We start from the raw sequence: 27,682 nt of genomic DNA on the forward strand, positions 1-27,682 counted from the left end.
AAGAGAGAGGGGGCGCTATGTTTGGTTCTTGCAGAAGAGAATGAGTAAAACCCATAGAGGGTGTAAAAGATGTGGGTGAGGTGATTGGGGGTTTGCTAAATGGCTCTAGTCCCTGCCCTCTTCCCGGTAAGTGACTGTTCAATTTCAAGGATGAACTTTCACCTGTAAACCTGGTAGAACTCTAGAGATGACTTCCTGGGTCCCAGCACATACATGGTCAAAGTCAGTGTCAGGGGCTAGAGGATAGCCACTTCCAAACTTCACTCCTGCCTCTGGCAGTTAGCTCTTTCACTCCGGACAAATTATTCAGATTTAGATTGTCATTGGAAACGGTTTACAAAATAATAAAACCTAGTTCCTAGGTAAACAAGAGAGTTTGCTGAGACATTTCATGGGAGCCGCCCAGCAGTAACTGATGGAAATATACATTTAATTAGTATCCATGGCTACTGTTAATTTCCTTTCATTATTCTTCACCCCTTCCCTTTCTATGGTGCAGAGACGAAATCCAGGGCCTTGCCTGTGCTAGGCAAGAGCTTTCTCCACTGACTATATCCCCAGCCTTCATTTGCCCATTTTTAAATTCAAGTTCATTTCTTTCTAATTACTTGTAACAAATTTTCCCATGTATTAATTAAGGATATTAATTATTCACTCACAATATAAAATTTTCCTAGTTCTTCATTTGCCTTTTATTCCTGTTGATGATCTTTATTCAGTATGTAGAGCATGTCGGGGGGAGTACATGTATATGTATATATGTGGATATCTTTGTATGTGTATGTATTTGCATCTGTATGTGGTGTGTATGTGTATATGTACATGTGTGGTATGCATGTACAATGCATGTGTGGTGTGTGTATGTTTTCATATATGCACACGTGTAATAAAGCATAGATCTCTCTTTCTCTTTCTGGGTCTTATCCTATTGTCATAATTAGAAATCCCTCTCCAATATTTCCTTCTGGTCCCTCCACATTTTCCATCTTTTATTCTAAGATTATGATTTCCCTTGGAATTCATCTTAATATGAGCTCTGAGAAAAGACGTTCATTCCTTTCTTAGAGTTTAGCCAGTCGTAACAACACACACGGAATGCATCTTTCTCCCTGCTGGTTTGAAATGTCTCTTTTATCACGTGCTAATTTCTTATGGATCTTTTGTTCACTTTTAAATTTCCCTTATGCTCCAGTGATCTCTCTGTTCCTACCTCCAAACATGCTATTTTAATATATGAAAGGTTTGTGACATCTTGGCATCTCAAAAATACTGAACCACCCATCCCTCCCCAGCATTCCTGGGCTATCTTTTTTTCTCCTTAAACTTTTAAAGCTTTGATTAGCTTTAGAGAGTTATATGATACTCAACACGCCTATACAGCAGCCCTCCAGACTGCCCCACTTAGGGCTCCTTCTGTTTAGCCTGTAACAACAGGGCCAGCTCAGTAGCCCTAAGAGTATCCAAACCCAGGCTCTCCACCCGAGCTGAACAAGGAAGGGAGCTGATCAGGACTGAGGACAAGCAGCTAGCAGAGGGGCGTGCTACAGCTGAGCAAAGTGGGATGGTAGGGGATGCAGAACCTGGGAGAGGGTGGGGGGCGCAACGATGAATTCGGAATTAATTTGAGTTTTTCTTCATGTTCCTTCAGAAAAGTACTTCCCACTGAACTCTTTGTAGTTAGGGCTAAACTCTTTTATTTCTATGTATTTTCTCTTTTTAATTAGTTCTTTGCATTTAAACTGGAATTTTCATCCTGTTATGGTAACCAGTGGCCGGTAAAACGCAGAAGAGTTATATGCGGGTTGATGTTCTAACCAGATAGTACGCCTTGCTTGAGAGAGGTGCGACACTGCTCTTCCTGTGGCTCTTCCTAGTAGACACCCATCCTTCGAGGTAAGCTAGCTGTGTCCACTTTGGGATTTATGGGGAGTGTTCTCGGCTAGCTAGACCAAGCATGGAGCCCAGGGCTCACTGGAGAGAATGGGAGTCCTCCACAGCACACACGGAATATATTCCTTCTGGAAGGCTAAGCGGGCAGAGCAAGCTCCACCCTAACCAAATAAATTCAGCCCCACCTTTAAGTGACTTTTCAGGAAGTCCAGCTCCCATTGTGCATCCAAATTATGAAGGGTGAGATGCCACCTCCTTTCTATCAAGTGAGTGCCTGAAATTAGCCCAGTGACTTCTCACCTAGCGTTGGGCTTGCTTCCACATAGTGATGAGCCACCGTGTGGAACACACTGTAGCTTAGTGGCAGGCCCAGTAAGTCCAGACTGCGGTTTACTCCCGACTCAGTGACTTAAGAGCTGTGTGATCTACAGCAGCTCCCCCAACTTCTCTGTTCTTCATTTCCTCTACTTTAGAGCTGAAAGAGTTAGGCATGGCGACACACACCTATGGTTCTAGCACTCCGGAGCCTGAGGCAGGAAGATCATGACTTAGGGCCCAGTCTAGACTACATAGCACGTTCAGGCTAGTAGGGTCATGTAGAGAAATATTGCCTCCTCCCCCAAATTTTAAATAATAATAACAGCATGGAATCCTCATGGGGGATCTGAGAACTCTATGGATTAAAAGGGCACACAGTGCCTGGCACACAGTGGACACCATATGTTTGCTGCATACGATAAACAAATGCTCTTGCTTTCTAGTTCTGTGAAGGCTCATGAAATCACAATTTTATTGTGCCCAGTGTCGTGACTAGTACGGAGCATATACCTAACCCAGGTTATCTTAATGCAAATGACATCTGTGATCTTGCACAAGTCACTTCTAAGGTCCAGGCTCAGTTCCTCCTTCAGAAGACAAAAGGGACCGCTGGGTTTTCCCCTATAAGTACCGTTGACCTCAGGTCAAGGCTGTTCCAGAGTGCCTCCTCCCCAGGGAGGCCTCTCAGTGCAGTCACTGTTCGAAGCACACAGTGGTTTCAGGAAACAGTCACACTGCAGTAGACAACAATCTCACTTATAAATAAGTCTTCCATTGCCAGAAAACATGCATGCCCATCCCCTCTGCTCCCGACCCAGCTTCCCCTAGATGCCATATTCTGGCTGAGGGATGTGGTTTGAATCCCCCAACTAAATGGAGACCATCCAGATGCAAGACACGAGGTGGCTGCACTTGCAAAGAAGCTCTAGTGTGATTTCTAGGCACACTGGGAGGTGTCTGGTTTCCAGGAGGCACCTGTGACACAGAGCACTGGACACACCCAGGTCTCTGTGTTAGGAAGGCAGAAGGATCTTTGAGAGGACAAGATATAGAGAGTTTGTGAATTACACAGGAATCCCTGGCACTGCTAAAAATGCTGCTAAGGCAAATAAATGCCAGTGGACCATCATCCACTCCCGGTTCCCTGGGTCTCCAGCGCTTGCAGGCTCCTATCCTCACAACTCTGACCCCAAGCCATCAATCAGGTCCACCTACACAAGAGCCCTAAGTGAGGAGCACTGACTCTGTGCATGCTGGCACTGAGGTCCAGTTTTGAAAGCCTTCATCCTTCAGAGGCCATTTGGAGGGCCCGGCTCTACTCATCTGCTGGAGCTGCCACATACCACCCCTGTCCTGGTGGGGAGGGATCAAACCACAGACCTGAGCCGTTCTCCTGCAGAGAACTGCAGAGTCCGGTGGAGGTGGGGAAGTAATAACTGTCGCTGTTGCAGGGACAGCTTGCACAGGCATCTCCGCCACACTGTTCTAACTCAGCAACTGCGAGGAATGGGTTGACTATCGGTGTTCCTACTCTACAAGAGAAAAACGCATAGGTGAGACCCGACCCCAGGAGTGTTTCTTCTGGACTGCATGCTCTTCTTTACCATGCAGGACCACACCCTTGAACCTGTACACTTTACTCTGCCCTCATCTCACACTGCCACTGAGAGTACCAGAAGGTATTGTTTAAAAATAGGAGAGAATCTATTTCAGCCCAGGAGTTGGGGAAAGGTGCCAAACAAATGCCCGATTCTCATGAAGTTTTTTTAAGGGCTTTTTCTTTTTCTTTTCTTTTTTTTTTTTTTTTTGATATGTAGAAATGATGAGTCTGGGATTGAGAAAAGGGCAATTGGGCCTGGCTCTCCTCTCCATACCCCAAATTAAAAGAAAAGGAGAGAAAGAGAGAGAGAGAGAGAGAGAGAGAGAGAGAGAGAGAGAGAGAGAGAAATAGAGTTTGAAAAAGTGGTTGGTAAGAGTACCTGCTGTGTGAACATGAGGGCCTGAATTCAGATCCCCAGAATGCATGAAAACTCACAGTGGCCATGACAGTCAGCTTGGACTCCCAGCTCTTGGAAGAGAAGATGGGGTTCTCAGAGCAATCTGGCTGGTCTGTGGGTGAGCAACCTACATATGTAAGGTGGGGAGAACCAAGGAAGACTCCTAACACCAACCCCAGGCCTCTACACACCTTTCCATACATGCAAACACACACACACACACACACACACACACACACACACACACACACACACACACACAAAGGAGAAAAAAACTGCATGTGGCCCCACAAGCACCTGCAACCCCAACATGATATGTTGGGAGCACAACATGAAGGTCTTTGTGCCACAGATTTCCAGAGAAACCAGGAATGCTAAACACATAGGGTTGTCTTTCCAGTGGGAAAGATGTAAAACCTGTTCTTCCATTCAGAAACCTGGGGATTAGAAGTGATTAACAGCCTGGCAAGCTCAGTTATCTGTTGGGCCAGGCCAAATCAAACTCCTACAACCAGGACTGGAGGTGGCTAGTAATCTAAATGGTCCTTACATTACCTGTATAGCCAGGACTTCCCCAAACTCCCACAATTAGGATTGGAGATACATAATAGTCTAAATGACCTTTATATTATCTATATAGCCAGGACTTCTCCAAGTTCCCACAACTAGAACCGGAGATACCTAATAGTCTAAATGACCCTTACATTACCTGTATAGTCAGGGGCTCCCCAAGCTCCCACAACTAGGACTAGAGATACCTAATAGTCTAAATGACCCTTACATTATCTGTATAGTCAGGGGCTCCCCAAGCTCCCACAGCCAGGGCCTGAGGTGGCTGAGAGCCCAGATGACTTCTATGCCATCTGTATGACTGAGACCACACCAGATCCTTCCCTAGGCCCTAAAGCTAGTACAAGCAGCCCATCTCAAGGACCCATCTTAGAAGAAATGACATGCACCCTGAGCTGGGCTTCACTGTAATTACACTGCTTTGTGTACCGGGAATTGTATTACACCAGGAAACTTTTTTCTAAATTATACTGTGTTTAAGTTTGTTGGGAATACACTGCCTGGCATCAGACTCCCCAAGGTTAGATCCAGGTTGTTGAAGTCAATCTGATCACCTCTTCATGGTTCCTTTCCCTGCCTGCCATGACCACCTGCAGGGTCCCCCTCAATTATGGGGCATGGGGACAAGAGAAAGAATTGTTAGGAGTTAGTGCTGCCAGCCTAGCTCTGGGCTCAATGAGAGATCCTGTCCAGAGGAATAAGATGGAGGGTCCTAGAGAAGGACTCCTGACATTCTCCTCTGGTCTCCAGATGTATACATAAGAGTATGCTCTTGCATATTACTGCACAGATACCATACACACAATTAGAGTCTGGATGGAGGTGGAGCTCATTGGTAGAATTATTGCCTAGCGTGTCTGAAACTCTGGGTTCATTCCCAGCACTACTACAGAGACAGATCAATAGCTAGACAGTAGACAGACAGACATGACTACATTTTAAAATGTGTGGAGAAAGGTCTGATTAGGAAACTAGGCAACTGACTGAGTGCAGGAAGGGAAGGTGAGTTCTAGCAGGTCCCATGCTGTTCCTGGCAAAGAGGAGCACCTAACAAATATTCAGAGTGATGAATACACTCCCCTCAAAGCCTTCAGAAGAAACAAGCAGCCAGGCTTACTCCTGTAGATCCCACTGGACACATGGAGGATCCAACAGCAGGAGCACTGTAGTAGGTGTCACCTTGTTGTGTGCCACCGTCAGGAAAATGAATGTCCCCAGGCCATCCAAACCTCAACAACAGTGTGGAAGAAGATAGACCCCTCCCATCACCCCGAAGCAGCCCCTTTGACTAAATTTGTATTTCCTCTTCTTTTCCTGAGGTATCCTCCACTGACTGTCTCCACCTGCACATGCAGAAGTTGTAAACTGGAGGTCCAGGGATGATTCCAGCCCAAAACTATGTTTCAAAAACACACCACAGTGAGTGTAGGGGTGCAGCTCAGCTGGTAGAATGCTGGCCTAGCAGGCATGAAGGCCTGGGTCCAATCCCTACCATTGCATAAACTGAGTGTGCTGGTGATACCTGTTATCCCAGAGCTCAGGAAGTGAAGGATCTGAAGTTCAGGTCATCCTTAGCAAGTTCAAGAGCATCCCAGGCTGCATAAGACCATGACTTACAAAACAAAAAACAGCTGGGCAGTGGTGACACACTCCTTTAATCCCAGCACTTAAGAGGCAGAGGCAGGTGGATCTCTGAGTTCGAGGCCAACCTGGTCTACAGAGAGAGTTCCAGGACAGCCAGGGCTACACAGAGAAATCCTGTCTTGAAAAAAAAAAAAAAAACAAATAAACAACAACAAAAACAGTACAGTGGTAATTCTCAAATTGTTTCCTCCATCTAAATGTAGGAAATTTCAGGCTTGGATGGCAAAGCTGGGAAATCTAGATCATGGTCCCGAAAAGAACTGGAGTGAGGAATAGAGCTAAGTGAGAGCTTCCAGGCCAGCGTGATGGGCCAGGTGGACACTCCCTATCGTCACACTTGGCTTGTTTACTTTCCTGACTGGCCTCCGCTGGCTTTGAAGTTGGACATTCTGATTAATAGCATACATCCTTATAAAGTCACGTGGTCACACACAAAGCTTTGAGCCAAGCCACCAGATACACAGCGGGTCAACTGTAAAATTTTACTGGGGAGAGTTCAATCATGCAAACATGTCTGTAAGTGGCTGCACCATTTCGTACTCCCACCCACTTCAACACAGCTCAAGAACTCTAACTTCTCCACATCCTCACCTGTGAGCCTTTGGAGTTTTAAGTATTATTTATCTTTTTTATCCTTATGGATATGGAATGACATAGTGTAGTTTTGATTGGCATTTCTCTGGTGATCTGAAACACTGAACCTCTTGCAATTTTAAATTTTAGTAGATCTCATTGTGACATTTTCGTAGCCCTGTTGATTGTACTTGGGCATCTTTACAGGCCTGTTGGTCACTTCTGTACTTTCTTTGGAGGAATGTGTAATCAAGCCTGTAGCCCACAAAACACAGGAGATTCAATAAAACATAAAAAATGGAATGGCCTGGGGTGTTGGGGACATGGCTCAGTCCCGGACACGTGCTTACCACACATGCATAACAATCCAAGTTTGATGCCCAGAGCCTGCACAAAAGAGCAGGCAAGGTGGTGCACACTTGTAATCCCAGTGCTTGGGAAGAAGAGGCATGTGGATTGCCATGACTTGCCCACCAGATAGCCTAGGCCAATGAGTGAGTCCCAGGCCAGTGAGAGATCTTGTCTCAAAAAAGCACAGTAGATCATGCCTGAAGAGGAATGACACCTGAAGGTGCCTTCTACTTTCCACGTGTAAATCTACATGTGCGCACATACACACACACACACACACACACACACACACACACACACAGAGAGAGAGAGAGAGAGAGAGAGAGAGAGAGAGAGAGAGAGAGAGAGAGAGAGAGAGAACTGGACAACCATACAACCATATGATCCAGTAGTCTCTAGATATCTATACAATATAACTGAAATTAAGACACTGGAGAGATGGTACAGTGGTTAAGAGCACTTGTTGCTCTTACAGAGGACCTGGGTTTGATTCCCAGCACCCACCTGATGGCTTACAACCACCTGTAACTCCACCTCCATGGAGTCTGATGCCCTCTTCTGACCTCTGTGGGCACCAACCACACACATGGTGCACATTTATACATGCAGGCAAAATATCTACATACAAAATAAAACAAATAAACACAACAAAAAAATTAAAGAACTAAAATTAAGATCTTGCAGAGGTCAACACCTCCATGTGCACTGCAACACTGGCCACAACCGTCAAGGCGCAGAGAAACAATGTCCTTCGGTGAATGGATGGATAAAGAAACTGTGATATGTCTGTACAATCAAATCTCTCTCTGCCATAAAAGAGAAGGAAATTCTGCAATACAAAATCACATAAATGAACCTTGAAGACACCATGATAAGTGAAATAAGCTGACCACTGAAGGACAAGTACTGTATGAAGTTATCTGCAACAGTCAAACACATAGTACCAAAGAGTACAAGCCTGGTTGCTAGAGGCTGAGAGAGAAATGAGTAGCTAGTAATCAATAGGCATAAAGTGGCAGTCAAGCCAGCTGAACAAGCTCTAGAGACCTGCTTCACAACAGGGGACCCACAGTCAATACTAATGACTTGTACACTTCAGCTTTAGTAAGAGGCTCAATCTATGAAATGTTCTTTGCAAAATAAAATCGCTGCCCGAGGAGAAAACAGGCAAACCGTTGGTCGCCTGGGTAATGGTTAACTTGATGGATGGGGTTGGAGGTGTGGGGACCGAAGAAGCATAAGAGGCTCATGATTACAAAGAAAAATTCTAGATGTGGAAATTCATCGAGCCTGATACTTTTCACATATAATAAACCGTTTTCAGAAATGTGTGACTGGCCCAGCCTAAAGCCAACAGCTTTGAGTCCAAATTCTAAATTCCTCAGAAAAGGAATCGTGTTGGTCCAGCAGTGAGAGATGTCGAGTGTATCTGGACGCAGTGGACCTGAGACTGGGGGTCACCAAGTCTTGACAGGACACGTGCAAAGAAAAGGGCTGCTGCTGCAGTCAGGATTGTGCAAGGGTGCGAGGCAGTTTAAGTTGCTAGTTAATAAGATGGGGCTGAGGGCCAGATGTGGGCTTGCTCATTGTCATGTGTGTCTCTGGATAAATCCCTTGGCAAGCCTGAGTACCTCAACTTCCTCATGTGTGAAATGTGGTATGATAACAATGAGAACCTGTTTTCTAATGTATAATGAAAAGTGAAGAGTTATTGTGTGTATCATGCTTAGAATAGAATCATATCAATGAATTCTGGCTCTGATTGTGTGTGTGTGTGTGTGTGTGTGTGTGTGTGTGTGTGTGTGTGTGTGTGTGTGCTATGAGTGCATGTGCACTTGCCTGTGAGTAAAGGCCAAAGAAAGACCCCAACTGTCCTGCTTTCTCACTTTCTGCCTTATGCTTTGAAGATGGGGTCTCTCACTGAACCTGGAGCTTGCTGTTTTTTTTCTCTGCTAGGCTGGCTGATTAGCAAGCCCCAGTGATCCTCCCGTCTGCACCCCTCAGCAGCACTGGGGTCACAGGCATGCCCTGCTTTTTACATGAGAGCTAGTGGTCCAGACTCAGCAAGCACACTTACCCACTGAGCCATCTCCCAGCCCTTAATGCTTTAAATAATAGAATCCTAGACCACATAAGGTGAGGGAGCGCTTGGCAACACACAAGGTCAAAGACAGAAAGATTAGAAGTCATGTCTCCTGACTCCAGAGTCCGGTGCTCTCTCCAGAGTCACCTGACTTTTCACTTCCCCTTCCCCGCTTCCCTGGGCTGGCAGGGTCAGAGGCAAGAGGCTTCTGGAAATGGCTTTCATTAGGCTCTGAGACAAGTTCTGCTCTGTCTTCAACCTACCCTGACCAGGAGGAGCTGAAATCATTCATTCACAAGCTCGGGCTTACTCCACGAGAGCAGCAGAAGCAGCTGGTTCCCCTCTCTGCCCCTCTAGCACTGTGGATCTGCTTCTGCCTCCACAGCATGAAGCTCTGTCTTTGGGGCCGTGAGGGACAGGCGGCTGTTGAGAAGAAGTTCACTCTGACCTTGGCGAGCTCACTCCGCACAGCAGAGGCTGCCGCCGCCGGCCCACGGCCCACAGAGCAGACCAGTGTGGGATTCACTCAACAGTCAAAAGAACTACACTCACCCCAAATCCTCAGTTTATCAGGTCTGGCTCCCAAATGCACCAAGGGAGGGGACTCTGGGTTTCTCTTTCGAGGAAAGCAGAATAGATGTGTGTCATGCCCAGGATAAGACTGCACACTCGTCACCTAAGTCTTCAAAGGCTCACTGGTGGAAATTATACTTAGTATGTACAACACACAGGGTGTAGGGGGAAGCTCTCACTCTGGTTATTCTCAGTTAATCCCCACCTGGAACCCATGAGGCCAGAGCTCTTCTTCTCCTTTTCCAGAAATGGAAATGGAGGTGAAAGGTTATGCAGCTAGCTAGCTCATGTTAGAGGCAAATCTGGAATTCAAATCCAACTACTCTGGCCTCAGAAACACTGTATATATTGCTTATATTGCCTACTTGCTCATTAAAATTCCTTGAGAATATTTTAAAAATATAGATTCTCAGGCTTTTAACAGACTATCCAGGTAATACTGGGCACTGGGTGCAATTTTTAAAGTAGCATTTAGATATTGTTTTCTTTTTAAAGTGTGTGTGTGTGTGTCCATCCAGAGAAAAAAGCCAGAAGAGGGTATCAGATGCCCTGGAATTGGACTTACAGGTGGTTGTGAGCTACCCTGATGTGGGTGCTGGGAACTAAACTTGGGTCCTCTGCCAGAGCAATAGGCATTCTTCATCGCCGAGCCATCTCTCCAGCCCAGTGTTCAGAAACTGGAGTGTGCACTGTGGTATTTTGCTCTGTTCAACATCTTGCTTCTGTTTTTCCACAGCAGGCCCTCCATTCCCTTTGAAAACCCTCTCAGCTCCTTGTCTTAGAGGCAGCTCCTTCAAAGTTCATTCCTGATTGTTTAGGGAGTGCCGTCTTGACTAAACGGTCTCGCTCCCTGTGGAGTTTGAATTTAGGGCCCAAATGACCCAAGAGTGAGACTCAGATGAAGCTGGTGTGGCTGCTCATGTTTCCTTTCAACACTAAGCTCCTGGCCAAGGAACTCTTCTCACTTCAGATAATTAAAGGCAGTTTCGATTGGACGCAACCCAACATCACTAACTAGTGACAGAACTGAGGACTAAGTTTAGGGCCAGAGCCCCCCACCTCAGTTTCCCTGGATTCCAAAAGAAATTAGGAAACAGAAATCTACAAAGGAAAATGGAGTCATTTAGAACTTGGTCAAATTGTGAAGGGAAAGAATCTAATTTCTCTCCACCATGTCTATAACTTTCTTATAATTTACAGAAAACATGAGACAACAGCTAGATGACATACAGATTAAGTTGTGGGCCGGTTAATTGGTTCTTTCCTGGGAGAAGGGTGACTTAACCTCAGATTCCCTCTATTGCCTCTGTTCTCAGAGTGGGACTTCTTAGGGACCCACAAGTATAAATGTGTAACTACCATGAATACAGCCTGTAGAGCATGCCCCATAGTTGGTCATTCCACTGGGATGGGGGTTGATAACCATTACAGAAAGCAGTTCACTAGTTTGAGCTTCCTCTTTATCCTACACAGCTGGTCCTCAGATCGAATTTCTGCCCTTGAGAGTTACTAAAAAGCTTGTATATATGGCAGCCTTTTGGGTATTTGACCTAGATAGGACAATCCTCCAGACACCTCCACCACACACCCCTCTGAGGCATCTTTTTGGCATTCGGTAACGCACAACGTGGTTACTGAGTATTTTGGCTGTGAATATAGAAGCCATAGACTGCAGTGTTATATAAATAGGATGTGATTTTAGCAAGATGGTGTACTTTCTGATGTCGATAAATAATAGATAAATGAGAGAGGAGGGAGAGAAGGGGAAGAAGACACTGTACTGTGTAACGTGTGTGGCCTCTATTGAGAAAGTCACATAGCTGTTCTGATGTGATGATGGTGCCATAGTCATGTCTCAGCCCTATCTGTTGCTTCCTTGCTAAAAGTGAGCTACAGATGCCCCCACGTGGTGTTATGTAAAGCCTAGCAGCACAGGCTTTCAGAGGAGAGCAGCTTTTAGGTTGCTTTCTTGAGTTGAGGACCCTGGACATTATCACAGAGGACGTGATAAGCCTTTTCCGTTTTTCCTATTGTCACTCAGACTATAATGGATGGATCAAGCATAGTAGTCAAGACTTCCTCTCCTTTTATTGGGCCACATGTGAGTTGAGGTCATGACATCTGTATGGATGATCAGAATATTGTCAGGAACACCAGAAGATGCTCACTTGTGGGAACAGAGGCTCTCAGGAGCGTCTGGAAGCCTTTTTACAGTCCTTCTGTTACACCCAAGCCTCTACTGGTGCTCAGTCTTCACTGAATTGAACTGGGAACCTGAGTTTATGCTAGAGATGAGATAGTGCCAACCCTACCCAAATGGGAGGACCAGCCTCAGAGTATCCCCCAGTGACCTTCAGAGTTCTACATACAGAAACTGGGAAAAGAAAGTAGGCAGGTATTTTTTGAAATGGGGGTCTTACTATGTAGCCCATGTTGGCCTTGAGCTTGCCATCCTCCTGCCTCAGTTTCCTGAGTGATGAGAGATCATGTGCATGTGCCACTCTGCTCAACTCAGTGAGCCACCAACATAGGTTTAGGAAATGTGGCTTCTGATTTTTATATGCATAGAATACTGCATAGTACATATTAAATATTACATGTCTAATATTAAATAGTGCCTATCTAAGATACTGTTTCCTATCTATAGATCTGTAGATATTTATGGTTTTTTTGAGACAGGGTTTCTCTGTGTCTTGGAACTTGTTTTGTAGACCAGGCCTCAAACTCACAGAGATTCACCTGCCTCTGCCTCCTGAGTGCTGGGGTTAAAGGCATGTACCACCACGCCCAGCTTGTAAATGATATTTTAAATACTATAAAAATATAATACTTTATGTTTTTGATGCCTGACACACTTCTAAAGTTAACTATCTGCTTTTTAAAAAGAGATAAATAATGACAGTATTCCTACACCAACATTTAGTCAGCATGGCTCTTATTAAAATATAATTTACATATAATAATGTACAAACTTCAAGCATGCATTTTGATTCACTCTGAAAGGCCTATGTACTTGCATAAGAACTGGATCAGCTAAGATCTACACCAGCTCTGTCACCCCAGACACTGATACATAATTGCTGCCCAGGATTCCATTATGAGGATGAGATAGATTTCTCTTACATAAGCATTCATCAGTAGTTGCTTGAGTCACTTCCAAATTTCAATCGCTATAAATACTGATGGGATGAATGTCATTCTAGCTAAATAAATGCACCTATCCTTAAATAACCCCTTAGCGAGAATTCCTAGAATTGTCATCCTTAGGGCAAAGGGGTCAGGTTTCACCATTTTCAAATCACAAACTACTTCTAAGACTATAAAATATTGACAAACTACCTAGGGAGTGAGTTTCCACCTCTGAACTGCCTGGCCCAGGGCCCCGGTTCAATACTTAGTGCTATTTTTATTAGTCATTATTCTTTGGCAGGTCAGAGGGTGGCTTGCATTCATTCCGGAGCAGTAGAGACACCTCTAGATATTAATAATAATTTTTAAACCATTTATTGAGTGCTGCTCTGGGCCAGATACTATCTCAGGTGTGGTCTAGGCAGTTTTCTCATGGTGCCTACCGCTAGGATTTAGGTATTACCCTCCCCATTTTAAAGATATGAACTAAAGGTTACAGAAATTTGAGTTATTTTAACAAGGTCACAGGAGCAGTAAGTGGCAGAGTAGGAAGGAATCTGACACCAGTGCTTCCTGGCTGCAAAGACTGAATTCCCAGCATTGCATCACAGAATTTGAGCTTTTATATAAAATAATGAAGATGGAAATAGAAAGGCAATTATATCATGCTGGTATGCTCTGGACCAGGGACTGTGGAGGATTCTCCATATACCCAGAGTAGGGAAGGAGATAGACCAATAGAAAGACCCTAAGCTACTATATCAAAGGCTCACCACATGCTGTGTGAAGCACTTTTAAGCAAGGGCTTTGTGATGCTTTTGCTATTAACCCATTTGCCTTTGCTAGCCCTTTCCCATTTCCATTTTCCATTTTCAATACATTTAAAAAGTATCCCTATAGCTCATGTGGTTGGTACTGTCCTATTTTATATAAAGAAACTAAGGCACAGGAAAGTAAAATGATGTGCCCAAATTTCCACAATGAGAATCTGGGTAGAGCCAGGCCCCAAATTCAGACATGTCTGACTCCCATGTATGTGCTCTTAGCTACCACTAACATAATCAACAGACTGCCCCCTGACTTATTTACAGCTAGCAAGGGCAAAAAGCTCACTTGACTCGGCCATTCCCATCCCTCGAAGATATTTCCTCCCTTTCTTGTTCTGGTGCTTTGTAACCTGACTCTGCCCCTAAGTCATGCTATGGAAGCTCCAGAAACTGACTCTAAGATGTCTCAGAGAGAATGACAGTTTTCAATCCGATGAGACTGAGAAGGCAAAGGAGACAAAATTTTGTTCTGTTATTGTTTTTGTCTTGTTAGTTTGTTGTTTTCAGCTTGTCTGTTTGTTTTGATTTTCCTTTTTGAGAGAGACAGAAAACATGAAGTTGCGTTGGGTATGGAGGTAAGAAGGATCTGAGAGGAACTTGGGGAGGGGAAAGACTGTGATCAAGCCAATCCCAGCACTTGGGAGGCAGAGGCAGGTGGATCTCTGTGAGTTCAAGGCCAGCCTGGTCTACAGAGCGAGTTCTAGGACAGCTAGGGCTACACAGAGAAACCCTCTATTGAAAAACCAAAAATAAATAAATTATAAATTTTGTATAAGAATTAAAATAAAAATGAATTTTAAAAAATCTGTAATGTTAGGAAAAGAAGAAGAAAGAGGCCTAAGGAAGAGTAGATGCCATTTATGAGCTCTGCCGTGTTTTGAGGCCTTCCAACGGTGAGTACTGTGAATGCCATTGCATGGTTGGATCAGTAGCTAGGTTCATTAGGACAGAAGTTGGCTCAGTATATCACAGTGTGACTCCATCTATAGAGTAATGTCACACAAGTATAAAGCTGTAATGATGACCAGAATACATCCCAGCTTAGGTGGTGTTTGGAATAGCAAACAACATAGGATGGAGCCTTGAACAGTCTTTTCCCTAGACAAAAACATGCATTTCTGCTTCATAAGCTGCACACTTGGTCCTTCAAGGTCACACAGGAGGGGAGGACACCCTTCTAGATCTGTAGAGCGCCAGAAGCACCAAAGACAGCCTGTCCAGGTGGACAAGCAGGTGTGCCCTGGTCTTTAATCATGTCTCCAACCACAGGCAGAAAAAAAGGTCAATGAACCGAGTCAAGCCAGTTCAGGAGTCTGGACCAATTCATCATTCTTGCTGCCAACAGACCTTCTTGGAATAGCATCCAGAGAGAGAGAGTCATTGCAAGTAGGCTGCCAAATCCGATGCATGGGGACTGTGAGAGCACTCTCTGCTGTCCCCATGCCTAAAGCAGGGGATAGCTGCATTCCCCATTCATACAGAGAAGGGTTGCTCTTTATGCTACCTATGAAGCCTTCACACTCCTAGGAAAGACTGCCAGATGGTCAACAGAAAGCCTGTTCATTCTCTGGACTTGTTTGGTTTGTTCTTGCTACCCACCCACATGCACTGAAGTAGTCATAGTCATCATTGTCATTATTGCCATCATCATCATCATCAACATCATCGTCATCATCTATGTAAAGCCTTACCAAACACTGCTTTAGGAGTTTTCATAGATAATCAAACATTTGACATTCATAACAATGCTGTAAGGCAGGGGCTATCCTTTTATCCATTTTTCGGCTGAAGAATTTAAGAGATTTAAAATAACTACCCCAAGGTTACACAGGTTTATGTCTAAGAGGACTGAATCTATAGTCTGTAGTTTAAACCAGTGAACAATACTGATTTTCTAGGGTGCCTCTAAGAGGCCATCTATCTCCACTCTTTTTTGTTTGTTTGTTTGTTTGTTTTTTGTTTTTCAAGACAGGGTTTCTCTGTGTAGTTTTGGTGCCTGTCCTAGATCTTTCTCTGTAGACCAGGCTGCCCTCGAACTCACAGAGATCAGCCTGGCTCTGCCTCCTGAGTCCTGGGATTAAAGGCGTGCACCACCACCACCCAGCTCTATCCCCACTCTTTAACCATGGAATTAGCATACAAACTCTCATCTCTGGGAATAGGTACATGTATTAGGAAAACAGAGCCCAGGGGAGAGATGTAGCTATAGATATATAGATTGGTTATGTGAATCAGCTCACATGATGATGGAGGCTGAGAAATCTTATGATCTACCATCTGCAAACTGGAGAATTAAGAGGCTCAGTAGTACATTTCCACCAAAGCCAAGTCCAAAGGCAAGAGAAGCAGAAAAGTCATGGTATTCATCCTGGACCATCCTGAAGACCTCAGACCTGAGAGCATTGATATTGAGGGGCAGAAGAAATGTAGATGCCCTAGTTCAAACAGGGAGTGAATTCACCTTTTTCCTGCCTTTTCTTCTACCTGGGTCTTCAACAGACTGAATGCTACCCACCTGTACAGATAAGGGCAATGCTTCTTACTCAGTCTACTGATTTGAACACTAAGCTCTCTGGAAATCCCCTCAAAGACCCACCTAGAAATTGTTTTACCAGCTCTTGGGGCATCTCTTAACCCAGGCAAGCTGCTACTTGAAAAATCAACCATTGTAAGTCTATCCTTTCTGAACTTGGTATCCGCCTCTTTGGATTATACTTTATTTCAGAATAAAGAACAACGAAGTCATAATTCCACTTGACGATACCATTAGATCTGAATTAACCACAAGCACCCTACTCTCTTCCCTCAGGAATGACGTAAGGTCACTGAGTGCTGATGACTCTTCTCTTGACACTCTGTACTTAAATACTAAAATGTAAAATTAACAACTTAAGTACTGACATGAAGTCAACGCATCTAATCTTACACGACAAAAGACTAAGAGGAGAAAGAAATCAGATACTTGCTTAATACAGGTGCATATGTCCACAAATTTATTCATAACAAAATACACATGGGAACTACAGTCTTCATTTCTACAACTGGTTGCAAAGTTATAGGTGACTGTAACTTGCTTGTAACTCTCTTCTACTCATTCTATGTTCCTTCTGCTGTCAATCAAGAACCTCAGTTGATAGTGGTTCTTTGTCTAACAGAGTGATCTAAAGCTCCATCCCTAAAGAGTCTGGGCCATGTAATCCTGCCTGGGTTGGGTTACTAGAGTTTTCTATAGACCTTAACCACAAGTTATGGTGGTGCCAGAGAGAAGCCCTGTGTTCCAGGCACACGTTTCCTTTCCCCCCACATTAGGAGAGACCCCATTCTTTACCCAGCAAGTTCCATTACTCCTGTCAGAGGCATAAGAAGCTTAAAGTAGAGCCATTAGTGTTTGTCTGGTGGAAGAATTTCTCCCAGAAGAGCCAAGGTGTCCAGGCCATCTGAGGACATCCTCTTGGAGAGAGGAACCCACATGTCTCCAGATGGGTCACCAGGAGTAATTGTGAATGGTACCACTTTAACTGCCACCACTTGATGCCAGGATCTTGGCCATCAGGGGAACAGCATACACTGGTGCTGATTTTGAGGATCCTTACAGCCATCTGGGGAACCTTGCCACAATTTCAGAAACCCCAAAGTCACTTTGTAAAACTCACCCCTGAATTTCTATTCGTCTACAAACATTCTTGGCACAAAACTTCCTGTTTGAGTCTGTTAGGGCTGCCAAACCAAAATAGGTGACTTTTAAATCACAAAACTATTTCTTATGATTTTAGAAGCCAAGAGGCTCAAGATCAAGGGAATGGCAGACCAAGTGTCTGGTGAGAGCCCATTTCTGTTTACCTTGCTCTTGCCTTGGTGTGGTGGTTTGAAAGAAAATGGCCCCCAAAGGGAGTGGCACTATGAGGAGGTGTGGTCTTGTTGGAGGAAGTGTGTCACTGTGGAGATGGACTTTGAGGTCTCATATGTGCTCAAGCTACGCCCCATGTTCAGTTCTCTTCCTGTTGCCTGCAAGTCAAGATGTAGGACACTCAGCTACTTCTCCAGCACCATGTCTGCCTGCACACCACCATGTTGCACTATGATGATAGTGGACTGAACCTCTGAAAATGTAAGCCACCCTAATTATATGTTTTTCCTTTCTAAGAGTTGCTCTGGACATGGTGTCTCTTCACAGCAACTGGAACCCTAACTAGGACGGTTGGTGTACCTCATATGGTGGAGGGGATGAGACGTTTCTCAGGTCCTTTTTCTAAAGGTGTGGATGCCATCCATTCATGAAGGTTCCCCCCCCCCCAATTCTTGACCAGATCACTTCCTAAAAGTCTTGCTTCTAATACCATCATTTGGGGGTTAGAATGTCAACATGAATTTGAAGAAAGACAAAACATTCAGACCACCACAGCACGTGAACAGAGCTTGCCTATCAGCATAGCCCATCCTTCTGGCCACTGTGATCTATGGTTGCTGGAGTTGCTGGAAAGGAACCACAGCCATCATGTTCTCATAGGAAGAAAATCTTCCTAAAAATGAATCAAACACAGGAATGCTGTGATCCAAGACGTGAAGAAGGAGACTCCCAAGAATTTCACCGAAATAGCTTGACTTATGATGCCAGGTCTACCCTTGGGTGTTTTGATATCAGAAGCCAAAAGCCTTCCCTTTCATATAATCTCATATAAATGAATGTTCTGTCTCAGACCTGGAAGAACTTTGGAAGGTTCCCATTCCTTGGAGTTCTCAACCTCAAGCATCACATTTCCCAAGCCAAGTATCAGCAACACAAACTCTAGACTGGACTGGTCTTGTTGTTATGGCAACAGACATCATCTGAACCCTCACTACACCCCACTCCTGAACTGCAGCAAAATGCTAAGTGGATGACCATTGGCCGAAGAGTAGCAGAAGTCAAAGAAATTCAGTGACAGAAGGCTGCCCCTTTTTATTTGGGGCAAGCTGAGGTCAGCCACCAATTATTTTTTGTTTTGTTTTGTTTTCCAAGACAAGGTTTCTCTATGTAACCCTGACTGACCTGGAATTTGCTCTGCACACCAGGCTGGCCTCAAACGCAGATCTGCCTGCCTCTGCCTCCTGAGTGCTGGACTAAAGATGTACACCACCACAACCAGCAGAGTCAGCCATCAGTTCTAAGTGGGGAACAAGGCTGGTGTGGGAGACAAAGACAAATTAGAAGAATTCCAGGATAAGCAAAGCAGAAATAAAGTACAAGAGCTAGCTGGCTCCTGGGCAGTGTGGGACTGCATAGTACAAAGCCCTATCAATTAGGGCATCTGGGCTGCATGCCACAAACAGCCAACTTCTTACCTCACCTGTCCGTCCAGCTGCAGGGTAAGAAGACTCAGAAGTGATTCCCTCCTTCAGCATCATCAATGAAGTAGGTTTCTTCAGCCTGCCCTTCGGAGGCACTATGCTCAAGATCTCTCTTTTATTAGCCCCGAAAGCCTGCCACAACTCTAAGCATCACACACACACACACACACACACACACACACACACACACACACACACACACAAAATGTCCTAGAGAGCAAAAGAAGAGATGAGGGATGTATTTTTCTTACAGGAAAGGATTTTTCCCTAGAAGCCCTCTCCCATGCCCCTCAGGTTGTGTGTGTTCATTTATCAGCAATCCGACAGCCTAAAAAAACAAGTATCAGGCATTTTCACCATCTAGCATAGTGGTGGCCTCTGGCAGAAGGAAGGAAGAAAGTCAGGGCTCAGAATGCCTGTTGTGTAGAGAGCCAACAAATACCCCAAACTTCAGACAAGCTTACACCAAAACACTCAGGTTTTCTACCCTCACATCACTCAGCTTATCAGTGACATGATACTGTCTTTAAGTCGATTTATCTTTATTTAACCTAAATAATTTTTCTTAGATGTGAATTTTTATATCCATACCAGATGTATGAAACTATTACTAAATATATTTTCTCAATACATACTAAAATATATAGTGATTAAATGAAAAAATTCTCATCACTACAAGCATCTCCTGTCCCACTGGCAATAGTCACACCTTGGTTATTTGTTTGTTTTTGCTTTTTTGAAACAGGATCCCACAGTGTAGCCCAGGCTGACCTGTCACTCACAACCCTCAGCTTTCTGGGGGTGGGGTTATAGTGTGTTCTACCGCACCCAGCTAATACTTTGGGATGAATAGTAGCAGGATCAATCCCCATTCTTCTGATTCGTGGACCCTGATAGTAAGACCTCCCAACAAAGGACTGGAAAATGTATGGAAAAGCTGCCTTCTTACGGGAGCACTAGTGAGTAAGTAGTGCCCATCCATCTCCAGGCCCCAGTGTCCAGCTAGTCACTAGCCAGAATCACAGTGGAGACCTACCCATTTCCCTGCCCAGCAACACTCCCTCTCCACCTGCCTCCACTGAGAGCAAACCTATTAAAGTGACTGCACACCAGGAAGGGTTGGCTGCTACTGGGTACTCACGTCAGAGGCTGGGCCCTTGTCCGCACCGGGGCAGGAGAAGGTGACGAATTCATGGCAGCGCTTGTGCACAACAAAGCAGCAGACTGCAAAAGAGAGAACAGGAGTGGGGAGGAGAGAGGGAGGGAAACGGGAGGAGAGGGAGAAGAAGCCATTAGGTTGCTCCATGTGAAGACATCATGCAAAAATAACATCAGCTTCTACCTTATGTCCTCCGTTGGGTACACTGATGGGACATCCTGTGCAGGCATTAGTTGTCTAAGTTAAGTAGGGGGCTTGAGGGACAGCTCGGTGAGTAAAGGACTTGGCGCATAGTTGTGAAGAGTGGTGTCTGATCCCCAGACCCCACTGGGCATGCAAGGTGGCTCCCTGTAATCCTAGCAGCCCTCAGGAGGCCGAGATGGGCATCCCCATTGTCACTATCTAGCTGGACTAGCTCCAAATTGAGAGAAGCCCTGCCTCAATAAAGAAAGTAGAGAGCAGTTGAGCAACACATCATATGCCAACTTTGGGCCTCCACAATGCACACACACACACACACACACACACACACACACACACACACACACACCACAAATGCATGTATGCATGCATGCATGCATTCACCTCTACTGCCTCCACCTGCACTCATACACATGTGAGCATGCATGCACACACATACACACCACATACACTTGCATACACATTAAAAATTAACATAAGCCGGGCGGTGGTAGCGCACGCCTTTAATCCCAGCACTCGGGAGGCAGAGGAAGGTGGATGCCTGTGAGTTCGAGGCCAGCCTGAGCTACCAAGCCAGTTCCAGGAAAGGCGCAAAGCTACACAGAGAAACCCTGTCTCGAAAAACCAAAAAAAAAATAAAATAAAATAACATAACTAGTGTGCTAAGAATCACATATACCCCAAAGTTACAGCCCCTTAAAGATCATTTCAAGTGCCTGGTCCTTTATTGATTTGGAAATAGGGTGCTTTTTTTTTTTTTTAGATCAAGTACCAGATGAAGCAGTTGGCTGATATTTAGGTCCGTAATACATCAGAAACATGTGTCTTTCAGCGTTAGACTCCTACCTGGAGGGATGATTAGAACAGGAAGCATGTGGAGGAACAGTGAGCAAGAATGGCAGAGGCGCGTTCCTCTCACCAGATCAGTGTCAAGTCAGTGTGGGCGGAGAAGAAACAGGCTCCAGGCTGGGGGTGGAGCTCAGTGGAGTGCCTGCCTAGCAAGTGGGAAACTCTGGGATGAAGAGGAGGAGGGGGCAGCCTGGGGAGGAAGGAGGAAGATAAAAGGGAGGGCAGGAGGAAGGGGAAGAGGAGAGGAGGAGGAGGAGGAGGAGGAGGAGGAGGAGGAGGAGGAGGAGGAGGAGGAAAAGGGACCAGAAGGTGACAGAAAGCAGAGGGGAGGTGGGAGAAAGAGGAGGGAAAGAGGAGGAGGGAGGACAGTGAGGCAGCCATGCTGCTTGTAATTTGTAACCAGAAACAAATCAATGTACATTTGAAACCATGAGAGTTCGATGCATCTATGGTACGGCTTCACTGTCTCAGGGCTCCCGTGGTTTGAGGAAGGGATGGTGAGTATATACATCATAAAATGGACAGTTTTCAGTTTTGTTTCTCAGATCTTTTACATCCTCTAGACTCCTGGGTTCCTAGAGGATGGACCCCGTTAGGGACCAACTCAGAAGTTTTGTAAAGCACATAGTCAACAAACGGAGCAGAAAAGTTCAAGCTACTCAGAGAGCTGTGATTGTGCAGCCCGCCATCCGCGGGTACCGACAGTGCACAGTGTCCGTGAACATTTGTCCAGGGATAGTCTTAAGGGTTCGACTACAAATTCACAGACAGTACAAACGCCAGGCGTGTGTTAGATGATGTTACCGGGAGGCAGTTACTGCCTCCTCTTTCAAGTCCCCAGAACGTGGGCAGCTGCACAAAAAAAAACCAATATGGAGTCGCCAACACGTAAGAAACAAGGAAAGAAAAAGAGAGAAAATAAGAGAAACTTACATCCAAAGAAATATAAAAAACATCTTGACTAAAGACATTATGCATATGTCATTTAAATCCTAATTTGAATAAGACAGCAATATTAAAAATCTACTGAGACAATCAGGAAAACGGATCTATTCACTTGGATTTTATGATACTAGGCAATTATTCTTATCGATATTAGAGAACAAATACCTTTGGTATGGTAGTGGCATGGCGGTTATTTTAACGGTATCTGTCTTTGAGAGCTACATCTTAAAAGCTTTATGGATAAAATAATTCAACTCAAAGTAATTCGGTGTGCTCAGGGGGGCAATAGATTGAAAAAAAAAAAAAGAAAATAAGAAAGAAAGAAACTTGATCATTATGACTCATCATTAAACCTTCCTGGTAGACATTATGAGGATTTAATGGCAATCTGCCTTCTTTTATATATGCTTGATTCTTCCATAAAATAAAATTTTAAGATGGAGACAGAAATCAACAGAGAGAGGCTAAGTTACAAAACACCAGGATGGGAGGGATGGCCGTGCCGAATGCGCCGCAGCCTACGTTCCCCAGGAGAGTGTGCAAAATGCTGATGAACTGCATGTAAGGCTAATTTAAGTGTGTGAACAATTAAGATGGGGATGGCTGGCAGGATGGCTAGGCAGATATGAGCACCTGCTGGGTGGGCCTGACGATTTCCGATTTCTGCTTACTCCCAGCAACCCACAGTAGGAGAGAACTAACTCCTGAAATCCATCCTCTGACCTGCACACAAATGCTGTGGCGCGCACACACACACACACACACACACACACACACACACACACACACACACCACAACAATACATTTGTTTAAGAATTAAGTTTGGGGGTGCCTCTCAATAGCAGAGCGTGTGTAAGACCCAAACACTAAGAATACTAACAATAACAAAAATGAACAATGAAGGATAAAATAAGATCAAAAATGCCATGTACAGCTTTCCAAGCAGTGTAAGGAAAAGTGTAAAGAAAGCATTCTGAGTTTGCTTGGACAAACAGCCAAATGGGGACTCTCTCCATTCCTCAAATCATGCGTGTGAGGATGTTTAAAAATATGCATTTGATGCCATTTTGACTTTAAGCTCTTTAATCCATCTGTAATTTTTTTTTTTGAAATCCAGTAAGCCTTGGGAATCTAACCCCACCATAGGTACCCAGTTGTCCCAGCAGCCTGGGACAATAATTCCTGGATTGAATAATTCTGTCCTTCTGCATGGATTGCCAATGGCAAGTTTATTAAGTGTTCAATAATTATATATGCTGAGCTTCTCCTCAGGCCCTCAGCTTTGTCCACTGATCTGACAGGAAGTATGGCAATGGAGGGGGTGGGGGTAATTACAGCAGCTTTATGACATGTGCCCCAACACCGTGAGCCCATCCTCATTATCCTCATTTCCAGTGTTTTTCTAGCTATTGCTGCGGGTTTATTCTTCCAAGTGAACTTCAGAAGCAGTTTATCAAGGTTTTTAAAATACCAAGGGGAATTGTATTGGAACCACAGTAAGTTAATCCCTATTCTCCAAAAATAAAATAAGACAAAATAATTGGGACTTTCATTGAACTGACCTTACATTTTCAAAATTAAAATTCAAGATAATTGACACTTTTACAAAAGCAAGTCACTCTTCTGGGAATTGATTGCTTCCTTGTTAAAAAGAAGTCTTGTTTCGTATCTCCCAGAGAGCCTCTAATTTTCTCCATATTGTCCCTACGCAGTTCTTACAGTGGACCATCTGAGGGATCCGGTTTTAATGTGCATCTTTCGTTGTGTCTTCCAACTGTTTGCTGTTTACATGTAGAAGAGTAATGCAATCCCAGTGTGCAGATTTGGGAGCCTTTTTAAAACTCATAACCATTGATTTGGGGTTTTAGTTGCCTTCAGAATCCTAACTAGAAAGCGGTGTTATTTTTCTTTTCTCCTTTCTCACATATATGCCTCCTTCCCCCTCTTTATCATATTTCTGCATCTAGAACTTTCGGAACACCAGGAAATAAAGTGCTGATAGCTATCCTTTCCAGCCAGTATCACCTCTCTCTCCCTTTCTCCTTCTAGGAGTTCCTCACAACCACCAAAGATGCTTTTCATGACTCCTCGGAATGACTTTGAGTTTGTGTTTTTCTTGGAAATTGCCCATGTGTTTACAGTGTAGCGTCTGACTCTGGTGTGACATTGATCCTATCAATCTCTCCTCAAGTCATATTGTTATGGGGACTCATAGTTTCCCCACAGACTAACCTTTGCTGTCTATTATTTTATATGTTTAATGTACTTCTTTTTAGTGCTAGGTACGGAACACAGGGCCACTTGCATGCTAGAAAACTACTGTACATAGAACTATGTATCTATCTGTTTTATGTGTTTGCATGAGCGTGTGAGTGTGTGTGTGTGTCTGTCTGTGTCTGTGTTGTGCATATGCATACACAGACTTGTGGAGAGCAGTCAATGTTGAATATCTTTCTCAGTAGCTCTCCACCTTAGTTAGTTAGTTGGTCAATCAGCTAGTAATTTTTAAGACAGAGTCTCTCACTGACCCTGCTAGCTCACTGATTCTGCTAGACTAGGGGCTACCACACTCCAGGGATCCACCTGTCTCTGCACCCAGGTGCTGGGGTTACAGATGTCAGCCACCGTGTCTGGCTTTCACAAGGGTGGTGGTGATCTGAACTCAAGTCCTCACGCTGATGCAGCAACAGTTTACCAACTGAACCATCTCCCTAACCCTTTCTATTTTGAGACAGGTTTTCACTAAGTTGCCTAGTCGGGCTTTCCTGCCTTAATTTCCCAAGTGGCTGGGGTTGCAGGCCCGTACTACCAGGCTGAGTGTTTTCTGTTAGTGTCCTACCCTCAGAAGGATGGTCATGGGTTTGGTGGTCTGTTCTGCCAGGATTTTCTCCAACACTGCCTCTGCTTTCCCAATGACGGTGTATCTGTGCTACTTACTAGTTAGGCACAGGAACTCTGGACCCCCGTGGCTAGGTTCTGGGGGTGCCTCCACAATTTGAAACTAGAGTATTCAGGTACATTATCTGGTCTCCCTCTCTGAAATATGTCAGTGAGAGAAGCAGTTCCCATATCATGGTGGTGGTGTCCACCCTCAGAACTATGCCATCGATACCTCAAATAACCACCAAACACCAGCTCCCATCATGTACGCCTCCCAAAGCTGCTTGAATGGACGATCCAGTGAATTTATTCTCATTCTTCTTCATTAAAAATTGAAAGATTTTTCAGGCTCAAACTCTTAAGTACAGTTTTGGCTGTATTTATGTTTTACATTTAGTGTCATTATTAAGTTTCTAAACGGTCTATCATTATGGCCTGGATTTCTTCCTTGACCCAGAATGAATTAGGAAAGTTTCTTCCCCCATTTTAAAGCAGTCATTTTATTCTAGAAGAGTAGTTCTCAACCTTCCTAATGACATGACCCTTGAATACAGTTCCTCATGTTGTGGTGACCCCAACCATAACGTTATTTTTTTTTTTTGCTACTTCATAACTGTAATTTTGCTACCATTATGAAATGTAACGTAAATCTCTGTGTTTTCTGATGGTCTTAAATGACCCCTGTGAAAGGGTTGTTTGACCCCAGGGGGGTCACAACCCACAGGTTGAGAACCACTGTTCTAGACCTTTCTTCAAAACCTCCAAAGCATAAGTCAGGACCTTCTTCATCCTTGTCTGTTCTGTCAGGGCACCAGGAATCAACAGCACATCATCCTGCACTTTCCTAGTGTCTACCACAGTTCCTAGTAGTCACACATAACTGATAGTCAGGAAATACACGTCTGGTGCATGAAGTAACAAAAGAATGAGCCACAGGAAGAGAAGAAAGTGTAACTACATCATGGTAGAGGTGGCTCCTGAATGGTTCTTCCACATTCCACCATGGTAAGTTCTCCAATTAGCACAAAAATAAAGAATCCAGCCCTATGAGGAGGAGGAGGAGTGACCTGAGTGGGCCAGTCACTCTCCCCAGCAGTTGGAGACAGATTTTGGAAGCTGAAGAGCTGTGGTGCAGGTAACTCCTTTAAGTGGTTTTGTTTCTGCAAAATTGTGCAAATCAAATTCCCCATTAACTAAAACTCGCTTTTAAAGAGGACTAACTACGGCTGCCTATTTTAAGAAACAAACTAAATCCCTTTGTGATACAAATAAACACCCCCTCATTTCTGTTTGGCAAATTCAGGGGCAGACTGGCTTTTCTTAAAGAGGAGGTATTTACATACAGAGCTGCTGAATGTGCCAGGTCCCACTTCCACACAGGTAGCTGGAGGAAGCCAAGACTCCCTACATGCTTCATGGTGTATTTAATTACTCCTTGCTCTCAGGGATGGGAAAGCCTCCAGCCTGGCACCCTCGGAACCCAGTCTAGAGACCTGTGCAGATTACTGGTGAGGTCCCAAACACGAATGCCTCTGGTCTAGGTGAGTGATAGGGATGCCTGGGGGGAAGTAGAAAGTGGCCTGTGTCTTGCAACTCAGCCTCAGCGAGGAGTGAGAAAGGGGCTCAAGCTCCATCCATCTCCACACCTCCCTTGTACATGAAAGGCCCTCGGAACCGTGAATGTTACCTTACCAGGAAAAACGTCCTTTGCAGATGTGATTAAGCTAAGGACCCCGCAAAGGGGAATGATACTGACTTATTGGAGTGGACTCCATAGAACCACGAGAGTCCTAAGAGGGAGGCTCCAGGGCCAGTCTGAGGGTGAGCTGTGATGGTGGAAGCAGAGGTTGGTGTCGTGTTCTTGCTAGAAGGAACATGATCGAGGAATGTGGGTGGTCCACAGCAGTTGGAAAAGGCAAGGAACAGAACGTCCCCTCCGGTCTCCCAGGAGGAAAGCAGCCAGCTGACACCTTGACTTTAGTCCTAACAGATCCATTTTTAGACTTTCGGTCTCCAGAGCTGTACGACACTAACTAACTTCATGCCATTTTAGGTGCCTGTATGTCTTTGAATTTGTTACAGTGGCTTTAGGAAACTAATACACTAGCTAAGGATCAGAAATACATGATTGATGCTATAAGCACCAGACGGCTAAAGCAGAGACACTTCCGAGAGACCTCCATGGGGTAACTATCGAGACTGCAATCTGCTTCACTCCCAAATGTTCAGTTCTAACCACCACAATACATTCATTATACTTTGAACAGGTGGGTACAGGGGGATCCAGTGATACTTTTTGTTTTGACCTTGATCTTCCTCTTCTACCCAATTCTCACTGGGTTAGTGGTATAAAATTAGCATCTG

At 44.6% G+C, this 27,682-nt stretch overlaps 1 protein-coding gene across 2 annotated transcripts in view; it reads right to left on the bottom strand.

Moving 5' to 3' along the window:
- The window catches only part of Prkcb (protein kinase C beta), a 239,535-nt gene that overhangs the window by 182,946 nt on the left and 28,907 nt on the right, over window positions 1-27,682 (bottom strand). For both annotated transcript variants that reach the window (XM_059267354.1, XM_059267345.1), the window contains exon 3: window positions 20,425-20,507. In XM_059267354.1, coding sequence (XP_059123337.1) covers window positions 20,425-20,507 — 83 coding nt within the window. The remainder of the gene's footprint in view (window positions 1-20,424; window positions 20,508-27,682) is intronic.

This window comes from Peromyscus eremicus, chromosome 1, assembly GCF_949786415.1.
Source record: "Peromyscus eremicus chromosome 1, PerEre_H2_v1, whole genome shotgun sequence".
Taxonomy (NCBI): domain Eukaryota; kingdom Metazoa; phylum Chordata; class Mammalia; order Rodentia; family Cricetidae; genus Peromyscus; species Peromyscus eremicus.